Source organism: Coregonus lavaretus, assembly GCF_964263955.1.
Source record: "Coregonus lavaretus genome assembly, chromosome: 25".
Lineage (NCBI taxonomy): Eukaryota > Metazoa > Chordata > Actinopteri > Salmoniformes > Salmonidae > Coregonus > Coregonus lavaretus.
The window spans coordinates 32298540-32320838 of NC_140012.1; the positions used below are offsets into that span (position 1 = coordinate 32298540).

Here is a 22299-nt window from a genome sequence, read left to right on the forward strand (position 1 = left end):
ACATTGGCCTAACTGTGCAGGCACCTCATTCCTTCCACGTGATGGAGCCATACACTAAAAAGTGAAAAACCAGCTTGCACTGCAAATGTAGCCTAAATGTGGTGCATTTCTAGCAGACAGACGTGCAACACTGAAGGGAATTTCCACGCTAACCTCAGTGATATGTGGTTGCAAACTTTGCCTGGCCTGTATCAACCATAGCACACACTGCTTTTCTTATGTAAAGGTTGATAAATTAGACGTTTGACGTTATAGGCCAGACAATAGGGATGCACTGTTGGATCAAACACACTTTATTTATGGTTAAATTAAAATGTAGATATTAGGAAAATGTGGGCTCTCTTCACATTGTATGGGTTATTAATCAGGTCGCAAAGAAATCCCCAAAATTGAATTTCCTATGGGTTACCCAATGTTAAAACCGTGTGTATTGTCATTCATATAATCCTATGATCATCATAATCATCGGCTACGATATGGTTTTGAAAAATAGATAGTGTTATTGTTATAACTATGGGTGTAATTCAGGTGCGACGGTCAGTTTTATGGCCAGTAGGTTAAGATAATCATCTGTTGCAAATACCAGACATACCGAACCATCCCGATGATCCACCCCTTTTCCATGTCTTTGATGCAATAGTCCCTGCTTATAACAGCATTTATAACCCCATCAGCGATGAGCCTCCCCGATATGTTTTCGAAAATAAAATTATGGAATGAGTAGGCCTACTCCAGCACATAATATCCCAGTGTCTATCACTTGAGCCCTTGGGGTGCGCCTATGTCCTAACAGCCTGGTCCGCTCGCCTACACTGACTGTTGCGTCGCACTCCCCCATCTGGCATAGACAAGACTCCGCAAGCCGAGAAACTGACGTGTTTTGCGCATTTCCTGCACCAGCGTTTAGACGGTCGGAGGGGGGAGAAGAGGTAGGTCTGCAGGAAACCCAGAACAGCAAAGGCGAGAGAACATCCTGGGAGGATAAGGAGCGAACAGAAACCAAGAAAACCACAACCTACAGTCGACCTGCAACTATACATTGCTTGAGCTATTCACAAGTCGAGTAGCCTGTTTGGGAAACATCCCAAATGCAGGCAAGGAGGCAGGAGTCGCCCTATCTTCCAACCGTGGAATACGAGTGTTTCCAGAGCCTAGTGGAGTTGCCGAGGATAGATATCTTTGATAGATTTTGCTCTGTCGGGTTGCGGTTTGGATAGACTGTTGATATTCCAACTGCTGCATGGTCGTATTTTTCCTGCGCATAAGCTTCTCAATACGTGTATTTATTCTGTTCAAAAGAAAGGCTTTGTCTGGTTAAACCCCAAATGTGGATTATCATTGTGAAAACCAAGACTGTCAGACAGCAAAAACAAGAACATTTACTCTCTCTGGACTGTTTCAGAACGACTGATAAGTATCCGATTGGTATGTGTGTGTCACAACCTCTTGGAAAAACCATTCAATCCGTGTTCTTAATTTGATAAACGCTACATAAGACTAGGCTAAATTATTTATGACCCGTTGAAGTGGCTGGGTTAAAGGAATATATTGTAAACAATCATTCTTGTTCCAAAGCCCATTGAGGAGGATTACATCACCGCCATGGTGGTTTTCAATGGGTTATTGAAGATCAAGATTTGTGAGGCGTTGGATTTGAAACCGACGGCTTGGTCTCTCAGGCATGCGGTTGGCCCAAAAACCCAGACTTTTCTCCTGGACACCTACATCGCTCTAAACGTGGATGATTCACGTGTGGGCCAAACCTCCACCAAACAGAAAACCAACAGCCCTGCGTGGAACGACGAGTTCGTTACCGAGGTGCATGACGGAAGGAAAATCGAACTGTCGGTGTTTCACGACGCGCCAATTGGATATGACGATTTCGTGGCCAACTGCATCATACAGTTTGAAGATATATTGCAGAATGGCAGTAAGCACTACGAGGAATGGGTAGGCTATGTACCGTTATTATTTGGTGCTCCTTGAGCATAGTGCCTTTTTACCATGTTCTTTTCATCTCACCCTTAGCATCCTGATGCCCTTACGATTATAATAAATTATACATAGTCTCCATTATTATTTTGCAAAACAGTCTAGGCCTAGAAATAATGTTCGTTTATCATCAACAACACCATCATCACAAAACCCCCTGGCTGGCATCCACCGTTAGTTTCCTGGCGCTTTGATACTGCTCTAGGCAACCTGTATCATCCCACGATCTGGACCCAGACAGATCCATGCGCATATAACCCTGTTGCGTAGGAACGGTGGAGAGGAGGGCGCTTACAAGCAGGTCATAAATATTCCTATCAGCTGCGACGTAGGCAACCTGCATTCTGAGAAAAGCAACGTTTCCATGTCAAAAGCAGCAGTGCGTTAAAATCCAGTGTGGGATGACAAGGCCAGGCAGCTATGAGTCTCACTGACAGAGCTGCTTCTGAGCCTGTAACATAACTTGCAATTGATTGGTCATTTGCATGTCTTGGAAACCATGATGCCCTTGAGATGGACTGCTAATAGAGAAGAAAAATGCACATAGAGAAGTCTCTCTTTCACAGCCTTCCAGTTAAATACTGGATCATGAGATTGCCTTAAAGCCATATGCTCTCTTATAAGATAAGCAGCTGCAGACTCATTTGAGAAGACATGCAGCACTTTAGTCTACACCTAATGAAGGGTTATGAACATGTGGTGCCGACAGACAGTTTCTCTAAATCTTCAATCATCCACCAAATGAGATGATCAATGCTATGTCCAACACACAATACATGCTGACATGTTTCTTGGATTATGAGGAGACTTTAATTTAGATCATGTGACATAGATCGGATCATGTGATCAACGTAGGCACACCTTCCTCAAGATTTTCACTATAGGAGAGTGGGTGAGGTTCCCTGAGGAGAATTAGGCCTATAGGCCAGGTTTTGAGGAAACCAGTATATCCCTACAGGTTCCAGCAAGGACATACAAATATCAGCATCTTTCTTGACTACCACACTTCACATACACTGCCCAACATAAAATAAACGTAAGTCCACTAAAACATAGTGCATAAATATGTAATTACAGTATTACATTTAACTGTATGTGTTCAGTGCCCAGTTGACCACATACAGAATATCTTCAGAGCTGTTCATATTAGGTCAATGAAAACAATGCTGATTGTACTAACATTGACAGGAACAAAAGCTTAAAATAATCAAATAAGCTATATACTCCTCATTGCTGATAATCAGTGATAAGATGGGTAACATGGACATATTATAAAGGGTATATTCACAGTAATACTGGGACTATTCATTGTCTTGTAGGCAATTATGTTCCTCAGGATGCCACCCAAATATATCATAACACTTTCACTGTGAGGGAGGAACCTTTTTTTCATAAATACTGGGTGGCTTTGCTCCTCTTGTGAGTAGTGTTTCCTTTCATGGTGAACCACTGACCCAGAACTAGAACGACAAAACAACAACAAAAGGCGCAGGGCAGCACTCTGAAGCTGTTCTCCTGGCCTCGGCGTGGTAGGTGGATAGGTGTGCTCTGTGCTCTACTGACAGACAGCCTCCACATACAGTACAGGCTGAAGAGGAATGTCTTTGTTGTCAAGTTTATTTGTCATATGCACAGGATACAGATGGTACACAGTACAATGAAATGCTGACTTGCAGGTTCACTCTTGACAGTTTGTCTGAGGCAGGCTGGAGTTTGTATTATTGATTAGACTCTATCAGGTCCATTATGGGGTGGAGGAGGAGGTACACCGTTTTTTGACAGGCCGGGGAGGCTCAGGGCAATAGGGGCTCAGTCTGTGTTTGGCTTGTCAGGCTGGGAATGTTCTTTGCTGACGTTGATGGACCAGGCTATGTCATCTGCTCGCATGTCTGGCTGAGGAGGCTGTGCTTGGCTCATAGGGCTACAGGCGCTCTGTGCTCGGCTGGCTGGACTGGGCTGAAGGGTCCCGGTCCTTGGCTTATTATCACTCCTAAGTAGTTTGGAGATCGCCTCCCTGGGAGCAAAATGTCTGTTTAGTGGTGTTGGTAAGTGCTGAGCATTGGGGATGGATTCAAGATGGAGACTATTTTCCTGCTCTGACCTAAACAGCCTTGCTCTCTGTGTTCTTTCTTTCCATCTCTCTTTGCTCCTTTTGTATGTGCAGCTCTCCGTGCACTTGCTTTCACCTTTACCACTCCTTTAATCTTCTACCTTTTCATTCTCCATGTCTCCATGAGTTCAGAAAGAACTCTCTCTCTCTCGCTTTCTCACTCTCTCTCTCTCTCAATTCAATTCAATTTCAATTTAAGGGCTTTATTGGCTTGGGAAACGTATGTTAACATTGCCAAAGCAAGTGAAGTAGATAGTAAACAAAAGTGAAATAAACAATAAAAATGAACAGTAAACATTACATTCAGAAGTTCCAAAAGAATAAAGACATTCTCTCTCTCTCTGTCTCTCTCATTCTCTGTCTGTCTGTCTGTCTGTCTGTCTGTCTGTCTGTCTGTCTGTCTGTCTGTCTGTCTGTCTGTCTGTCTGTCTGTCTGTCTGTCTGTCTGTCTGTCTGTCTGTCTCTCTCTCTCTCTCTCTCTCTCTCTCTCTCTCTCTCTCTCTCTCTCTCTCTCTCTCTCTCTCTCTCTCTCTCTCTCAAATTCAGATTGATTTATTGGCATGAAATACAGTACAATGCAATGAGGAAAATGAAATATGGTTAATTTCAGTAGTAATAATAATAGTACATATAATCATGTATACAGGTACAGCACTACTGATGTTATATTGTGTGATCTTCGGTCGATACATTTAATTAAATTAAAATAAGATTATAAAAATAAAAAATGATATACAATGTAAATACTTCAGGGAATTAATGGTCATGGGATGTGCCTCAGGCTATAGCAATAATATACATATCTATCAGTAATATTTGTGGTTTCTCCCTCACCCAGAATAATTACCAGCTTTATGTCATTAGTAAATGCATAGAAGTTGGGAATTGATTGAGATCAAATCAAATTGTATTTGTCACATGCGCCGAATACAACAGGTGTAGACCTTACCGTGAAATGCTTACTTACAAGCCCTTAACCAACAATGCCGTTTTAAGAAAAATAAGAGTTAAGAAAATATTTACTAAATAAACTAAAGTAAAAAAATAAAAGAGCAACAGTTAAATAGCAATAACGAGGGGGTATACGTACCGAGTCAATGTGCGGGGGTACAGGTTAGTCGAGGTAATTGAGGTAATATGTACATCTAGGTAGGGTTAAAGTGACCATGCATAGATAATAAACAGCGAGTAGCAGCAGCGTAAAAGGGGGGTCAATGCAAATAGTCCAGGTAGCCATTTGATTAGCTGTTCAGCATTCTTATGGCTTGGGGGTAGAAGCTGTTGAGAAGCCTTTTGGACCTAGACTTGGTCGCTCCGGTACCGCTTGCCGTGCGGTAGCACAGAGAACAGTCTATGACTAGGGTGGCTGGAGTCTTTGACAATTTTGAGGGCCTTCTTCTGACACTGCCTGGTATAGAGGTCCTGGATGGTAGGAAGCTTGGCCCCAGTGATAATAATAATAATAATAATAATAATATGCCATTTAGCAGACGCTTTTATCCAAAGCGACTTACAGTCATGTGTGCATACATTTTTACGTGTGGGTGGTCCCGGGGATGTACTGGGCCGTACGCTCTACCCTCTGTAGCGCCATGAGGTCGGAGACCGAGAAGTTGCCATACCAGGCAATGATGCAACCAGTCAGGATGCTCTCGATGGTGCAGCTGTAGAACTTTTTGAGGATCTGAGGACCCATCTTTTCAGTCTCCTGAGGGGGAATAGGCGTTGTCGTGACCTCTTCACGACTGTCTTGGTGTGTTTGGACCATGATAGTTTGTTGGGGATGTGGACACCAAGGAACTTGAAGCTCTCAACCTGCTCCACTACAGCCCTGTCGATAAGAATGGGGGCGTGCTCGGCTCTCCTTTTCCTGTCGTCCACGATCATCTCCTTTGTCTTGATCACGTTGAGGGAGAGGTTGTTGTCCTGGCACCACAGTGCCAGGCCTCTGACCTCCTCCCTATAGATTGTCTCATCGTTATCGGTGATCAGGCCTACCACCGTCGTCAGCAAACTTAATGATGGTGTTGGAGTCGTGCTTGGCCACGCATTCATGGGTGAACAGGGAGTACAGGAGGGGACTAAGCACGCACCCCTGAGGGGCCCCCGTGTTGAGGATCAGCGTGGCAGATGTGTTGTTGCCTACCCTTACCACCTGGGGGCGGCCCTTCAGGAAGTCCAGTATCCAGTTGCAGAGGGAGGTGTTTAGTCCCAGGGTCCTTAGCTTAGTGATGAGCTTTGAGGGCACAATGGTGTTGAACGCTGAGCTGTAGTCACTGAACAGCATTCTCACGTAGGTGTTCCTTTTGTCCAGGTGGGAAAGGGCAGTGTGGAGTGCAATAGAGATTGCATCATCTGTGGATCTGTTGGAGCGGTATGCAAATTGGAGTGGGTCTAGGGTTTCTGGGATGATGGTGTTAATGTGAGCCATGACCAGCCTTTCAAAGCACTTCATGGCTACAGATGTGAGTGCTACGGGTCGGTAGTCATTTAGGCAGGTTACCTTGCTGTTCTTGGGAAGGGACTATGGTGTTCTGCTTGAAACATGTAGGAATTACAGACACGGCCAGGGACAGGTTGAAAATGTCAGTGAAGACACTTGTCAGTTGGTCAGCGCATGCTTGGAGTACACGTCCTGGTAATCCGTCTGGCCCTGCGGCCTTGTGAATGTTGACCTGTTTAAAGGTCTTACTCACATCGGCTACGGCGAACGTGTTCACACAGTCGTCCAGAACAACTGGTGCTATCATGCATGCTTCAGTGTTGCTTGCCTCAAAGTGCGCATAGAAGTCATTTAGCTCGTCTGGTAGGCTCGTGTCACTGGGCAGCTCGTGACTGGGCTTTCCTGTGTAGTCCGTAATAGTTTGCAAGCCATGCCACATCCGACGAGCGTCAGAGCCGGGGTAGTAGGATTCAATCTTAGTCCTGAATTGATGCTTTGCGTGTTTGATGGTTCGTTGGAGGGCATAGCGGGATTTCTTATAAGTGTCCGGGTTAGAGTCCTGCTCCTTGAAAGCGGCAGCTCTACCCTTTAGCTCAGTGCGGATGTTGTCTGTAATCCATGGCTTCTGGTTGGGGTATGTACATACGGTCACTGTGGGGACGACGTCATCTATGTATTTGTTGATGAAGCTGGTGACTGATGTGGTATACTCCTCAATGCCATCGGATGAGTCCAGGAACATATTCCAGTCTGTGCTAGCAAAACAGTCCTGTAGCTTATTGTCTTATTTGGAAGTATTTCTCACAGTAGAGGAAGAAAGTGCATCTCTGTCTCTACCTCCCCTGTCGTGCAGTGACCACATAGACACTCCTCTTTGGGTAGCCATGTCGTTTTGTGTCTCTCTTTTTCTATAGCCAGTTGGTGGTCACTGAGCCTGTATTTGGTTAGGATCTGTCTCTGTTTTGTATCTCTGACAGAGTAGAGATATTTTGTAAGTTGTATTCTCTTTTGAGGGCCAAATTTAGTTTTTCTGTGTTTTTGTTTCATTTTGTCAAATAGGAGGTTTTAATTTCTGTAACAATTTGATTGATTTCCCTGTGTGTTTAGATACTAAGGTTGTTTAGTGTTTTTAACAGCTGACAAAGGGGACTCTTTTCAGGGTTCAGCTCTTGGGTTTTCACTGCTTTGAATTGTAAGGATATTTTGGGGCTTAATTTCAAATAGTGCTAAAATTAATGGGTTATTTTTTATATTAAATTAAAGGGAATCTTCCGAGTTCCGCACTGCATGGATTATTTGGTACTTTCTTTTGGATATTTAGGGTAATTCTGCATAATTCTGTATGTAGATTTTCTATAGAGTTTTTCTCACAATGCTTATAATCGTAATTACAGGTTGGACCCCAAACCTCGCTTCCATATAGTGCAATTGGTATAATTACAATATGGAATATTTTGCACCAGATTTGGATAGGAATATGTCCCCTGTAGCTCAGTTGGTAGAGCATGGCGCTTGCAACGCCAGGGTTGTGGGTTCATTTCCCACGGGGGCCAGTATGAAAAATGTATGCACTCACTAACTGTAAGTCGCTCTGGATAAGAGCGTCTGCTAAATGAGTAAAATTAATATTCATTTTTTAGAATTGTATTTTTATGGAGTAAAATGCTTTGCAGGCTTTTTCTTTTAGTGCATTCACTGCCGGACCAAATCCACCAGAAGCACTGCTTTTTAGTCCCAGGTAGTTGTACCACTGGGCATGTTCAACCATTGTATTTCCTAATTTGAAGGAGTGTTTGCTGCTTTGATTCTTGGCTGTGAGAGTGTGATTTGAAGGAGTCAGGCGCAGGAGGGTAAATCACCGAATACAGAGTTTATTCCGTAGTACACAGTTACGCTGGATAGCGTCAACAGCACAGGGCGAAATACAGGCGCACTGGAACACAATACAAGCACACTGGGAGAAATAACCCCGGCAATACAAAGTCAACCGAGCTACACTCATCTTCACATAAAACAATCACCCACAAGGACAAGGGGCCAGAGGGAACACTTATACACGGATTAATGAGGGGATATGAACCAGGTGTGTGTAATTGACAAGACAAGACAAATGGAATGATGATATATGGAGCGGCAGTGGCTAGTAAGCCGGTGACGACGAACGCCGAAACCTGCCCGAACAAGGAGGGGAGGCAGCCTTCCCAAAGAATGTTAAGTTGTTCCTGTAGACTTTGCTATGTTGGTGACAGTAGGACAAGGTCATCTGCGTAGAGCAGAAATGTGGGCTCCTCATCTTTGAGGGTGAGTCCAGGGCTGCAGATCGGTCCAACAACACTGCTAGTTCATTGATGTAGACGTTGAATAGGGTTGGACTTAAACTGCACCCTTGTCTCACCCCTCGCCCTTGTGCAAGAAACGTTGTTCTTTTATTGTTCAGTTTAATACTACGTGTTGTTCAAGTAAATAGATTTTATGATGACATATACTTTACCCCCAGCGCCACTTTGGTGGGTGTTGTAATATAATCCATCATGCCATATAGAACCAAAAGCATTCTTAAAATCAACAAAACATGCAAATACTTTTCCTCTGCTTTTCTAATGAACATGCTGGTTTATTAGTGTGTGTAATGTGTGTATGTGGTCTGTTGTTCTGTATTTGTGTAGAAAGCCAATTAGTTTTTTGCTGAGAGCTTCATGTTGTGTGAAGAAGGTCTGTATTTGGTCATTGAGAATACAGCAGAATAGTTTCCCCATGTTACTGGTGACACATATTCCGTAATAGTTATTAGGGTCTAATTTGTCACCTTTTTTATATACATTGAGGGAAAAAAGTATTTGATCCCCTGCTGATTTTGTACGTTTGCCCACTGACAAAGAAATGATCAGTCTATAATTTTAATGGTAGGTTTATTTGAACAGTGAGAGACAGAACAACAAAAAATCCAGAAAAACGCATGTCAAAAATGTTATAAATTGATTAGCATTTTAATGAGGGAAATAAGTATTTGACCCCCTCTCAATCAGAAAGATTTCTGGCTCCCCAGGTGTCTTTTATACAGGTAACGAACTGAGATTAGGAGCACACTCTTAAAGGGAGTGCTCCTAATCTCTGTTTGTTACCTGTCAATCAGATTCCAAACTCTCCACCATGGCCAAGACCAAAGAGCTCTCCAAGGATGTCACGGACAAGATTGTAGACCTACACAAGGCTGGAATGGGCTACAAGACCATCGCCAAGCAGCTTGGTGAGAAGGTGACAACAGTTGGTGCGATTATTTGCAAATGGAAGAAACACAAAATAACTGTCAATCTCCCTCGGCCTGGGGCTCCATGCAAGATCTCACCTCGTGGAGTTGCAATGAACATGAGAACGGTGAAGAATCAGCCCAGAACTACACGGGAGGATCTTGTCAATGATCTCAAGGCAGCTGGGACCATAGTCACCAAGAAAACAATTGGTAACACACTACGCTGTGAAGGACTGAAATCCTGCAGTGCCCGCAAGGTCCCCCTGCTCAAGAAAGCACATATACAGTGGGGAGAACAAGTATTTGATACACTGCCGATTTTGCAGGTTTTCCTACTCACAAAGCATGTAGAGGTCTGTAATTTTTATCATAGGTACACCTCAACTGTGAGAGACGGAATCTAAAACAAAAATCCAGAAAATCACATTGTATGATGTTTAAGTAATTAATTTGCATTTAATTGCATGACATAAGTATTTGATCACCTACCAACCAGTAAGAATTCCGGCTCTCACAGACCTGTTAGTTTTTCTTTAAGAAGCTCTCCTGTTCTCCACTCATTACCTGTATTAACTGCACCTGTTTGAACTTGTTACCTGTATAAAAGACACCTGTCCACACACTCAATCAAACAGACTCCAACCTCTCCACAATGGCCAAGACAAGAGAGCTGGACAATAGGCAAGCAGCTTGGTGAGAAGGCAACAACTGTTGGCGCAATTATTAGAAAATGGAAGAAGTTCAAGATGACGGTCAATCACCCTCGGTCTGGGGCTCCATGCAAGATCTCAATGATCATGAGGAAGGTGAGGGATCAGCCCAGAACTACACGGCAGGACCTGGTCAATGACCTGAAGAGAGCTGGGACCACAGTCTCAAAGAAAACCATTAGTAACACACTATGCCGTCATGGATTAAAATCCTGCAGCGCACGCAAGTTCCCCCTGCTCAAGCCAGCGCATGTCCAGGCCCGTCTGAAGTTTGCCAATGACCATCTGGATGATCCAGAGGAGGAATGGGAGAAGGTCATGTGGTCTGATGAGACAAAAATAGAGCTTTTTGGTCTAAACTCCACTCGCCGTGTTTGGAGGAAGAAGAAGGATGAGTACAACCCCAAGAACACCATCCCAACCGTGAAGCATGGAGGTGGAAACATCATTCTTTGGGGATGCTTTTCTGCAAAGGGGACATGACGACTGCACCGTATTGAGGGGAGGATGGATGGGGCCATGTATCGCGAGATCTTGGCCAACAACCTCCTTCCCTCAGTAAGAGCATTGAAGATGGGTCGTGGCTGGGTCTTCCAGCATGACAATGACCCGAAACACCCAGCCAGGGCAACTAAGGAGTGGCTCCGTAAGAAGCATCTCAAGGTCCTGGAGTGGCCTAGCCAGTCTCCAGACCTGAACCCAATAGAAAATCTTTGGAGGGAGCTGAAAGTCCGTATTGCCCAGCGACTGCCACGAAACCTGAAGGATCTGTATGGTCTGTATGGAGGAGTGGGCCAAAATCCCTGCTGCAGTGTGTGCAAACCTGGTCAAGACCTAAGGGAAACGTATTATCTCTGTAATTGCAAACAAAGGTTTCTGTACCAAATATTAAGTTCTGCTTTTCTGATTTATCAAATACTTATGTCATGCAATAAAATGCAAATTAATTACTTAAAAATCATACAATGTGATTTTCTGTATAAAATACTTGTTCTCCCCACTGTACATGCCCGTCTGAAGTTTGCCAATGAACATCTGAATGATTCAGAGGAGAACTGGGTGAAAGTGTTGTGGTCAGATGAGACCAAAATCGAGCTCTTTGGCATCAACTCAACTCGCCGTGTTTGGAGGAGGAGGAATGCTGCCTATGACCCCAAGAACACCATCCCCACCGTCAAACATGGAGGTGGAAACATTATGCTTTGGGGGTGTTTTTCTGCTAATGGGACAGGACAACTTCACCGTATCAAAGGGACGATGGACGGGGCCATGTACCGTCAAATATTGGGTGAGAAACTCCTTCCCTCAGCCAGGGCATTGAAAATGGGTCGTGGATGGGTATTCCAGCATGACAATGACCCAAAACACACGGCCAAGGCAACAAAGGAGTGGCTCAAGAAGAAGCACATTAAGGTCCTGGAGTGGCCTAACCAGTCTCCAGACCTTAATCCCATAGAAAATATGTGGAGGGAGCTGAAGGTCCGAGTTGCCAAACGTCAGCCTCGAAACCTTAATGACTTGGAGAAGATCTGCAAAGAGAAGTGGAACAAAATCCCTCCTGAGATGTGTGCAAACCTGGTGGCCAACTACAAGAAACGTCTGACCTCTGTGATTGCCAACAAGGGTTTTGCCACCAAGTACTAAGTCATGTTTTGCAGAGGGGTCAAATACTTATTTCTCTCACTGTATGTTATGAGCCCCTGGTTCCAAAAATCAGGGAAGCAGACACTCTCCAAAACCACGTTGAATAGTTTTAATGAGGCATCCTTCCGAGTGGCGCAGTGGCACCACTAGAGATCCTGGTTCGAATCCAGGCTCTGTCGTAGCCGGCCGTGACCGGGAGACCCATGAGGCGGCAACGTCAGGGTTGTGGGTTAGATTCCCACGGGGGGCCAGTATGAAAAAATAAAAAATAATGTATGCACTCACTAACTGTAAGTCGCTCTGGATAGGAGCGTCTGCTAAATGACTAAAATGTAAATGTAAATGCATCCTACAGCTCAGGAGTACTGTGTTTAAGTATTTCATTCCTGATGCTGTCAGGGCCACATGCCTTTCCAGGTTTAAGGCTTTGTATTTTCTTCAAAAGTTCAGCGTGTGTAATTTAGTAGTCAATTGGGTTCTGGATGTTTTTAATTGTGTGTTCTAGGGAGCTGAGTTTTTCTTGCATATTTGTGGGGGTTTAAAGTAAGGTCTTCTGATGGTATCATTCCATAGAGATTTTCAAAATCATCTTTCCAAATGTTGCCATTTTAAATGGCTGGATCATTCCTCTGTTTTCCATTTAGACCATTCTATTTCTCCCAGAACTGGTTTCCATCAATGGATTCTGCAAACCTTTTCAGAGTGTTCTTAAAATGCTTCCATCTTAGGTTTTGTTTGTATCTTTTAATATGTCACAATATTGTTGCGGAACATGTCTATCCTGTGGTTGGTTTTCTATTTGTTAAAGATCTAACTGTTTTCCTTATTCAGCATCAAACCATTTCTCTTTTTGAGGTTTCGAATTAGAACTGTTTTCTCTTTTGCATAAATGTGCTTTTGTGGCTGCTTTATGATAGATCTCATTTAATTTATTCACAGACAAATTTATGTCAGGAAGGTTTGGGCTGAATGTACTTAAAAGGAAGGAAATCATTTATGTAATTTCTGGGCAGTGTAATGCTGTGTTGAAGTGTGTTGCGCTGTCAGGAGCCCATCTAAATTTATTTAGATTAATCAGTGTACAGGGCTCTGTTTGTGTGGTATTTGGGTGGAGAAGTCTTTTAAAAAAGACATTCATCTGGCAGTGGTCAGACAATGGTGCCTGTGGTCTGACAGTAAATGCACTAATAGTGGCGGGGGCCAAATCTGAGATTGCATAGTCAACAACACGGGTCCCAAGAGCTGAGCAGTAGGTGAACCTTCCCAAAGAATCCCCTGTAATCCTGCCAAAATACAAGCCTAAGGTTTGACAGAGATGCACAAAAACCTTTCCATTTATGTTCACTACCTGGTCAGGTGCGGGTGTGACTGAGGATTAGAGTATTTTCTCTCTCTCTTCTCTCTCTCTCTCTCTCTCTCTCTCTCTCTCTCTCTCTCTCTCTCTCTCTCTCTCTCTCTCTCTCTCTCTCTCTCTCTCTCTCTCTCTCTCTCTCTCTCTCTCTCTCTCTCTCTCTCTCTCTCTCTCTCTCTCTCTCTCTCTCTCTCTCTCTCTCTCTCTCTCTCTCTCTCTCTCTCTCTCTCTCTCTCTCTCTCTCTTCTCTCTCTCTCTCTCTCTCTCTCTCTCCAATCTGAATGAACTCACTGATAAGAAATCCATATTAATTTATATTGGAAATGTAGTGTAATGCCATGGGTGGAGGTCTGACACATGGGTGTCAGATGTTGTAGTACTGTGGGTGAATGTGTGGAGTCATCAGGGTTACGGAGCTCCCCATTGGCTGGCTGTCCCTCTGTGATGGGTGTGGCTTCTGGGGGACAGATGTGCTCATGTGGGTTCCATGACTAATGGCCAAACAGCAAGGCTTTTAGAAGTTTTGCCAACGATGACTCCTTGAAAAATCTGTCTGGACTTGTACACTTGTGGGAAAGTGTTGACGTGCAGGTATACGCATGCACAGACAGTGCACTCTCTCTCCCTCACTCACTCACTCACTCTCACTCACTCTCACGCGCACACACACACTTTCTGAGGAACACACATACTGACTCAAACATTACCGTCACAATAGCAGTATTTTTCATGGTTAATGTTCTTTTATTTTTTATGACAATGGACTTCTTTGAGTTTCTGTTAGAACCGGTAATTAAGGAGGCTAGAGCGGGATTTTGTATAATATGACTGATTGTAGACTATCTAAGACCAAGATAAGTGTATTTGAGCTAATATATTCCATACTGTTTTAGTCCACAATAGGTAGTGTGACCCTGGAACTGACCCTGTATATAGAGTAATTTACTTACTTTCTCGTGTTCTTCTTATTTTTATTTCTCATGTGTTTTTGTTCTACTTGACTTAAAACAATGTTTTTATAGTACTACTGATATTGATTGCTGCATTATGGGAAAGAGCAAGCAAGAAAGGCAATTCACTGTACCTGTGCAAGTGACAATAAAAACTTGAAACTTGAAACATCTTCAGTCAAGGCAGTCACTCAAGCAGGGTTGGTACTAGGAAGAGTGAAGCGTGAGATTGTCCGGCTGTGTAAACTTTAGTGGCTTAGTATGCTGGGGGTGGGGTGAAACAGTAAGGGGTGGGCCTGGGCAGGCCTGTTTGTCTGGGCCCTCCTGTGTCTGCCTTATCCCCAGACAGCAGTTGCCTCTCTGGCCCTCCTGTCTCGGTTAGCCCCAGGCTTTGTAGGCCTCTCTCTGCCTCTCTGCCTCTCCCAAAGCCAACACATACTGGGTTTGTCGGGCTGCCGCAGTAAACGCTACAGTCACAATCTTTAGGATATAATATTTCTGTTGTGAAAACTCACAAATAGTCACATTGCATGAGCAGTCAGCTCATCAAAACAGTGTCCTTTTTTCCCAAGAGGCAATATTGTTGCAACACATATCTTGCACAAAACGCAGCCAGCTTGCTTCACCTACTTCCACGAGACCTAGATTGAATCAGACATAACTCCAGTGAGTGTGTGTGTGTGTGTGTGTGTGTGTGTGTGTGTGTGTGTGACAGAGTGTGAAAGAGAGAGAGAGGCAGAAACGGAGCGAGAGAGAATGTGTGTGTGTGTATGTCTTTGTGCGAGCATGTGTGACAGAGTGAGAGAGACCTCTCTCTAAACCTCTGGTGGGATTCCATCCTTACTGGTCTATAGTAGAGGAGGATTAGGATTCCACATTGTGTTTGGGTTGGTCTGGTCTGGTAACACGATACTTCCTCTCCACAAGCCATCAAACCATCATTCAGTACTACTCTTACAGCTATATTGACACTTATTTCCATCCCACACCAAAAAGAGTTTGAGAGACTGTGGAAATTGAAAAACCTGGATTTCAAAGTATGCAGGTTTGCCGCCAACAACACAAGAGAATGGCTGGGTTGGCTGACTGTGGGAGCTGCTCTTTTTCTCTTCAGAGTGAACATTCAAGTTGCTTAGATCTGGACGGGCCGATTATGGAGCTAAACGGTTTTTAGAAGAGCTCAACAACGTAAAACAAAAGCAATCAAACCCGTCTGAACTTGTCATCCAATTGTGTGGTGCCGACTCACACAGTCGCGTAGAAGGTGTGTGTGTGGCAACACTATTGAGTCATGCACTACAATGTGTTCCCTAGAAAAGCCCCATGCCCTATAGGTAGGAGAAGCACAAAGCGCCCTAACTAGCAGTGCCCTAACCTTCTTCATGTACTACTTGTTATTACACATGCAATGGGAAATGTGGACTTGTACTGTTGAATATTGGTCAGGGTTTAGGAAATGTGTTGTTTATTATATAATTCTTATTTTGTATTATACAATTTCCTTTCTCTCTCTCTCTCTCTCTCTCTCTCTCTCTCTCTCTCTCTCTCTCTCTCTCTCTCTCTCTCTCTCTCTCTCTCTCTCTCTCTCTCTCTCTCTCTCTCTCTCTCTCTCTCTCTCTCTCACCTCTGCATTGCCATTACAGAAGAAAGGTCTGCTGTAATTGTGTGTGATGGTTTGTGTGTGCAGGCCTTGCTGTGTGTTGTTTAGCAGCAGCAGTGATGACAGTAGAAGCAGCACTCGCTTTGAACAGGGAGTTAATCCCTGAAATATGTCAGCGCTCAGCTCCACCGTGGGCCTACCAGGAGCATTAAACCGCTCTAACATCTCTGACTGTGCCCTCCCCCAGTCCTAACCCATAGCCCTAACCTCAAGGAAAGGGAAAAACTGACTCGAGATCAGCGTTTAGAAGTAACTTCATCTCACCAATTCAATGACCTTACACTATGTTTGGGGGACTGTTAAAACAGGTGCACAGAACTGCACTCCCATGGGGAGGAACTAAAAAACAGGCATACGAGTGAGTGGGGAAGGTTAAAACAGGTTAAATGGGAGGTTTAGATGAGTGTTGAGAGGGTTTGTGCATAATAACAGCCCAGACGACCAGGAAAATGAACACATAGGCTATTCCACCAGAGTTGGGGTCAATCATGTCAGTCATTCATTGTAAGCCCAAAGTACAAATCATATTTCATAAACACAGACATTTTCACATAGCTGTGCTAAGCACTACTTCACATAATTTACTGTTTGTCAATGACTGACAACAAGCACTCCACTGACATGATACATCACAATACATTACATTAGCCCTGGGAAGGGACGGCAGCTTAGCAGCCAAGCCCCCCTTACTCTCTCAGAGCTGTTAAATTCATCCTGATCAGTTATCCCGGTGTAACCTCACTGCTCCAGCCATTTGCAGATGTTGTTGCAGGGTGGAAGGTAGCCTAGCGGGTAGAGCGTTGGACCAGTATCCGAAAGGTGTAAACTCTGTCCAGGTGCCCTTGAGCAAGGCACTTAACCCTAATTTGCTCCAGGGGTGCTGTACTAATATGGCTGACCCTGTAAAGCAACATATTTCACTTCACCTATCCAGTATATATGACATTATTATTCGTATGTTTTGGGACTGTCCGGTAGATGGACATGTTGAGTAAGGTCACACTAGTTCTTCCTTTCATAGACGCTGGGAGACCAGCGGTGGACGGCCTTAGGGATCAGCTTCGCCATAGGGAGTCTGTATGTAGGACCCAGGTGTCAGGAGTCATCGCCTGGTCACATCAGCACCACACACACACACACACACACATCAGTCCCCCCTGCCTCCTTACTGTGCTGTCTCCTCACCACCGCCCACACTCTCACTCTCATAATCCCATTTAATCTCTCTTTCTATCTATCTCTCTATCTCTCTCTATCCCTCTCTATCTCTCGTTCTCTTTCCCTCGCTATCTCTCTCTTTCTCTATCTCTCTCTCTCTATCTCTTTCTCTATCCCCCGCTATCTCCCCATGCCATGCTGTATCTCTTCTCTCTAACGATCTCTCTCTCACCCACTCCCTCCTGGCCTCTCTCTATCTCACACACATTCTCTCTCTTAATTGGAGTAGGTTTAAGTGAATGTATGGCGGGTCACCATATAGTGTACTCAGATGCAAAGACAAAATGAAATACTGATACCTGGTGGACGGCGCAGAACGTGTGTTTCTACCTACGTACCTTTTATTTTTTTATTTTTTTGTCATTTTAGCAGACGCTCTTATCCAGAGCGACTAGGGTTAAGTGCCTCGCTCAGATTTTTCACCTAGTCGGCTCGGGGATTAGAACCAGCGACCTTACGGTTACTGGCACAACGCTCTTACCCACTAAGCTACCTGCCGTACCTGTTATTGTTGTTTCTAGGCCAATGTGCCAAACTGGTCAACCCTAGCTAGTTTTTGTGGTTTGGTGGATTTGTACAGGATGTGTTTGATGCCAGTAACAAAGAGATTGCTTTGTACTGAAGGAGATTTTTCTGTTTGGCTGTAACGTTATCGTCACATGTGGTTTTTGCTCTTTCCATTCTCTATAAAGATGCATAGTATAAGACTGGAGGCACTGAGACATGGGTAATGATGTGTATATATATATATATATACAGTGAGGAAAAAAAGTATTTGATCCCCTGCTGATTTTGTACGTTTGCACACTGACAAAGACATGATCAGTCTATAATTTTAATGGTAAATTTATTTGAACAGTGAGAGACAGGATAACAACTAAAAAATCCAGAAAAACGCATGTCAAAAATGTTATAAATTGATTTGCATTTTAATGAGGGAAATAAGTATTTGACCCCTCTGCAAAACATGACTTAGTACTTGGTGGCAAAACCCTTGTTGGCAATCACAGAGGTCAGACGTTTCTTGTAGTTGGCCACCAGGTTTGCACACATCTCAGGAGGGATTTTGTCCCACTCCTCTTTGCAGATCTTCTCCAAGTCATTAAGGTTTCAAGGCTGACGTTTGGCAACTCGAACCTTCAGCTCCCTCCACAGATTTTCTATGGGATTATGGTCTGGAGACCGGCTAGGCCACTCCAGGACCTTAATGTGCTTCTTCTTGAGCAACTCTTTTGTTGCCTTGGCCGTGTGTTTTGGGTCATTATCATGCTGGAATACCCATCCACGACCCATTTTCAATGCCCTGGCTGAGGGAAGGAGGTTCTCACCCAAGATTTGACGGTACATGGCCCCGTCCATTGTCCCTTTGATGCGGTGAAGTTGTCCTGTCCCCTTAGCAGAAAAACACCCCCAAAGCATAATGTTTCCACCTCCATGTTTGACGGTGGGGATGTTGTTCTTGGGGTCATAGGCAGCATTCCTCCTCCTCCAAACACGGCGAGTTGAGTTGATGCCAAAGAGCTCGATTTTGGTCTCATCTGACCACAACACTTTCACCCAGTTCTCCTCTGAATCATTCAGATGTTCATTGGCAAACTTCAGACGGCCCTGTATATGTGCTTTCTTGAGCAGGGGGACCTTGCGGGCGCTGCAGGATTTCAGTCCTTCACGGCGTAGTGTGTTACCAATTGTTTTCTTGGTGACTATGGTCCCAGCTGCCTAGAGATCATTGACAAGATCCTCCCGTGTAGTTCTAGGCTGATTCCTCACCGTTCTCATGATCATTGCAACTCCACGAGGTGAGATCTTGCATGGAGCCCCAGGCTGAGGGAGATTGACAGGTCTTTTGTGTTTCTTCCATTTGCGAATAATCGCACCAACTGTTGTCAAGCTGCTTGGCGATGGTCTTGTAGCCCATTCCAGCCTTGTGTAGGTCTACAATCTTGTCCCTGACATCCTTGGAGAGCTTTTTGGTCTTGGCCATGGTGGAGAGTTTGGAATCTGATTGATTGATTGCTTCTGTGGACAGGTGTCTTTTATACAGGTAACAAACTGAGATTAGGAGCACTCCCTTTAAGAGTGTGCTCCTAATCTCAGCTCGTTACCTGTATAAAAGACACCTGGGAGCCAGAAATCTTTCTGATTGAGAGGGGGTCAAATACTTATTTCCCTCATTAAAATGCAAATCAATTTATAACATTTTTAACTGTCCCCACAAGTACAGTTGAAGTCGGAAGTTTACATACACCTTTGCCAAATACATTTAAACTCAGTTTTTCACAATTCCTGACACATAATCCTAGTAATAATTCCCTGTCTTAGGTCAGTTAGGATCACCACTTTATTTTAAGAATGTGAAATGTCAGAATAATAGTAGAGAGAATGATTTATTTCAGCTTTTATTTATTTCATCACATTCCCAGTGGGTCAGAAGTTTACATACACTCAATTAGGATTTGGTAGCATTGCATTTAAACAGTTTAACTTGGGTCAAACGTTTTGGGTAGCCTTCCACAAGCTTCCCACAATAAGTTGGGTGAATTTTGGCCCATTCCTCCTGACAGAGATGGTGTAACTGAGTCAGGTTTGTAGGCCTCCTTGCTCGCACACACTTTTTCAGTTCTGCCCACAAATGTTCTATAGGATTGAGGTCAGGGCTTTGTGATGGCCACTCCAATACCTTGAGTTTGTTGTCCTTAAGCCATTTTGTCACAACTTTGGAAGGATGCTTGGGGTCATTGTCCATTTGGAAGACCCATTTGCGACCAAGCTTTAACTTCCTGACTGATGTCTTGAGATGTTGCTTCAATATATCCACATAATTTTCCTTCCTCATGATGCCATCTATTTTGTGAAGTGCCCCAGTCCCTCCTGCAGCAAAGCACCCCCACAGCATGATGCTGCCACCCCTGTGCTTCACGGTTGGGATGGTGTTCTTCAGCTTGCAAGCTCCCCCTTTTTCCTCCAAATATAATGATGGTCATTATGGCCAAACAGTTCTATTTTTGTTTCATCAGACCAGAGGACATTTCTCCAAAAAGTACGATCTTTGTCCCCATGTGCAGTTGCAAACCGTAGTCTGGCTTTTTTATGGCGGTTTTGGAGCAGTGGCTTCTTCCTTGCTGAGCGGCCTTTCAGGTTATGTCGATATAGGACTCGTTTTACTATGGATATAGATACTTTTGTACCTGTTTCCTCCAGCATCTTCACAAGGTCCTTTGCTGTTGTTCTCGGATTGATTTGCACTTTTCACACCAAAGTACGTTCATCTCTAGGAGACAGAACGCGTCTCCTTCCTGAGCGGTATGACGGCTGTGTGGTCCCATGGTGTTTATACTTGCGTACTATTGTTTGTACAGATGAACGTGGTACCTTCAGGCATTTGGAAATTGCTCCCAAGGATGAACCAGACTTGTGGAGGTCTACAATGTTTTTTCTGAGGTCTTGGCTGATTTCTTTTGATTTTCCCATGATGTCAAGCAAAGAGGCACTGAGTTTGAAGGTAGTCCTTGAAATACATCCACAGGTACACCTCCAATTGACTCAAATGATGTCAATTAGCCTATCAGAAGCTTCTAAAGCCATGACATCATTTTCTGGAATTTTCCAAGCTGTTTAAAGGCACAGTCAACTTAGTGTATGTAAACTTCTGACCCACTGGAATTGTGATACAGTGAATTATAAGTGAAATAATCTGTCTGTAAACAATTGTTGGAAAAATTACTTGTGTCATGCACAAAGTAGATGTCCTAACCGACTTGCCAAAACTATAGTTTGTTAACAAGAAATTTGTGGAGTGGTTGAAAAACAAGTTTTAATGACTCCAACCTAAGTGTATGTAAACTTCCGACTTCAACTGTACATAGGCGTACACAGGCCCATTATCAGCAACCATCAGTCCTGTGTTCCAATGGCACGTTGTTTGCTAATCCAAGTTTATCATTTTAAAAGGCAAATTGATCATTAGAAAACCCTTTTGCAATTATGTCAGTACAGCTGAAAACTGTTGTGCTGATTAAAGAAGCAATAAATCTGGCTTTCTTGAGATTAGTTGAGTATCTGGAGCATCAGCAAATGTGGGTTCGATTACAGGCTCAAAATGGCCAGAAACAAATAACTTTCTTCTGAAACTCATCAGTCTATTCTTGTTCTGAGAAATGAAGGCTATTCCATGCGAGAAATTGCCAAGAAACTGAAGATCTTATACAACGCTGTGTACTACTCCCTTCACAGAACAGCGCAAACTGGCTCTAACCAGAATAGAAAGAGGAGTGGGAGGCCCCGGTGCACAACTGAGCCATTTACAACATTAACAATGTCTACACTGTATTTCTGATCAATTTAATGTTATTTTATTGGACAAAAAAATTGCTTTTATTTTGAAAACAAGGACATTTCTAAGTGACCCCAAACTTTTGAACGGTAGTGTACATATATATATATATATATATATATATATATATATATATATATATATATATATATATATATATAGTTGAAGTCGTAAGTTTACATACACTTAGGTTTGAGTCATTAAAACTCGTTTTTCAACCACTCCACAAATTTCTTGTTAACAAACTATAGTTTTGCCAAGTCGGTTAGGACATCTACTTTGTGCATGAAACAAGTAATTTTTCCAACAATTGTTTACAGACAGATTATTTCACTTATAATTCACTGTATCACAATTCCAGTGTGTCAGAAGTTTACATACACTAAGTTGACTGTGCCTTTAAACAGCTTGGAAAATTCCAGAAAATTATGTCATGGCTTTAGAAGCTTCTGATAGGCTAATTGACATCATTTGAGTCAATTGGAGGTGTACCTGTGGATGTATTTCAAGGCCTACCTTCAAACTCAGTGCTTCTTTGCTTGACATCATGGGAAAATCAAAAGAAATCAGCCAAGACCTCAGAAAAAAAATGGTAGACCTCCACAAGTCTGGTTCATCCTTGGGAGCAATTTACAAAC

At 43.5% G+C, this 22299-nt stretch overlaps 1 protein-coding gene across 2 annotated transcripts in view; it reads left to right on the forward strand.

Moving 5' to 3' along the window:
- The first annotated feature begins 1553 nt into the window (after positions 1-1553).
- LOC311100686 (protein kinase C epsilon type-like) overlaps positions 1554-22299 on the forward strand; it is a 132792-nt gene continuing 112046 nt past the window's right edge. For both annotated transcript variants that reach the window (XM_084141637.1, XM_084141638.1), the window contains exon 1: positions 1554-1950. In XM_084141637.1, the coding sequence (XP_083997763.1) occupies positions 1603-1950 (348 nt within the window). In that variant the 5' untranslated portion in view covers positions 1554-1602. The remainder of the gene's footprint in view (positions 1951-22299) is intronic.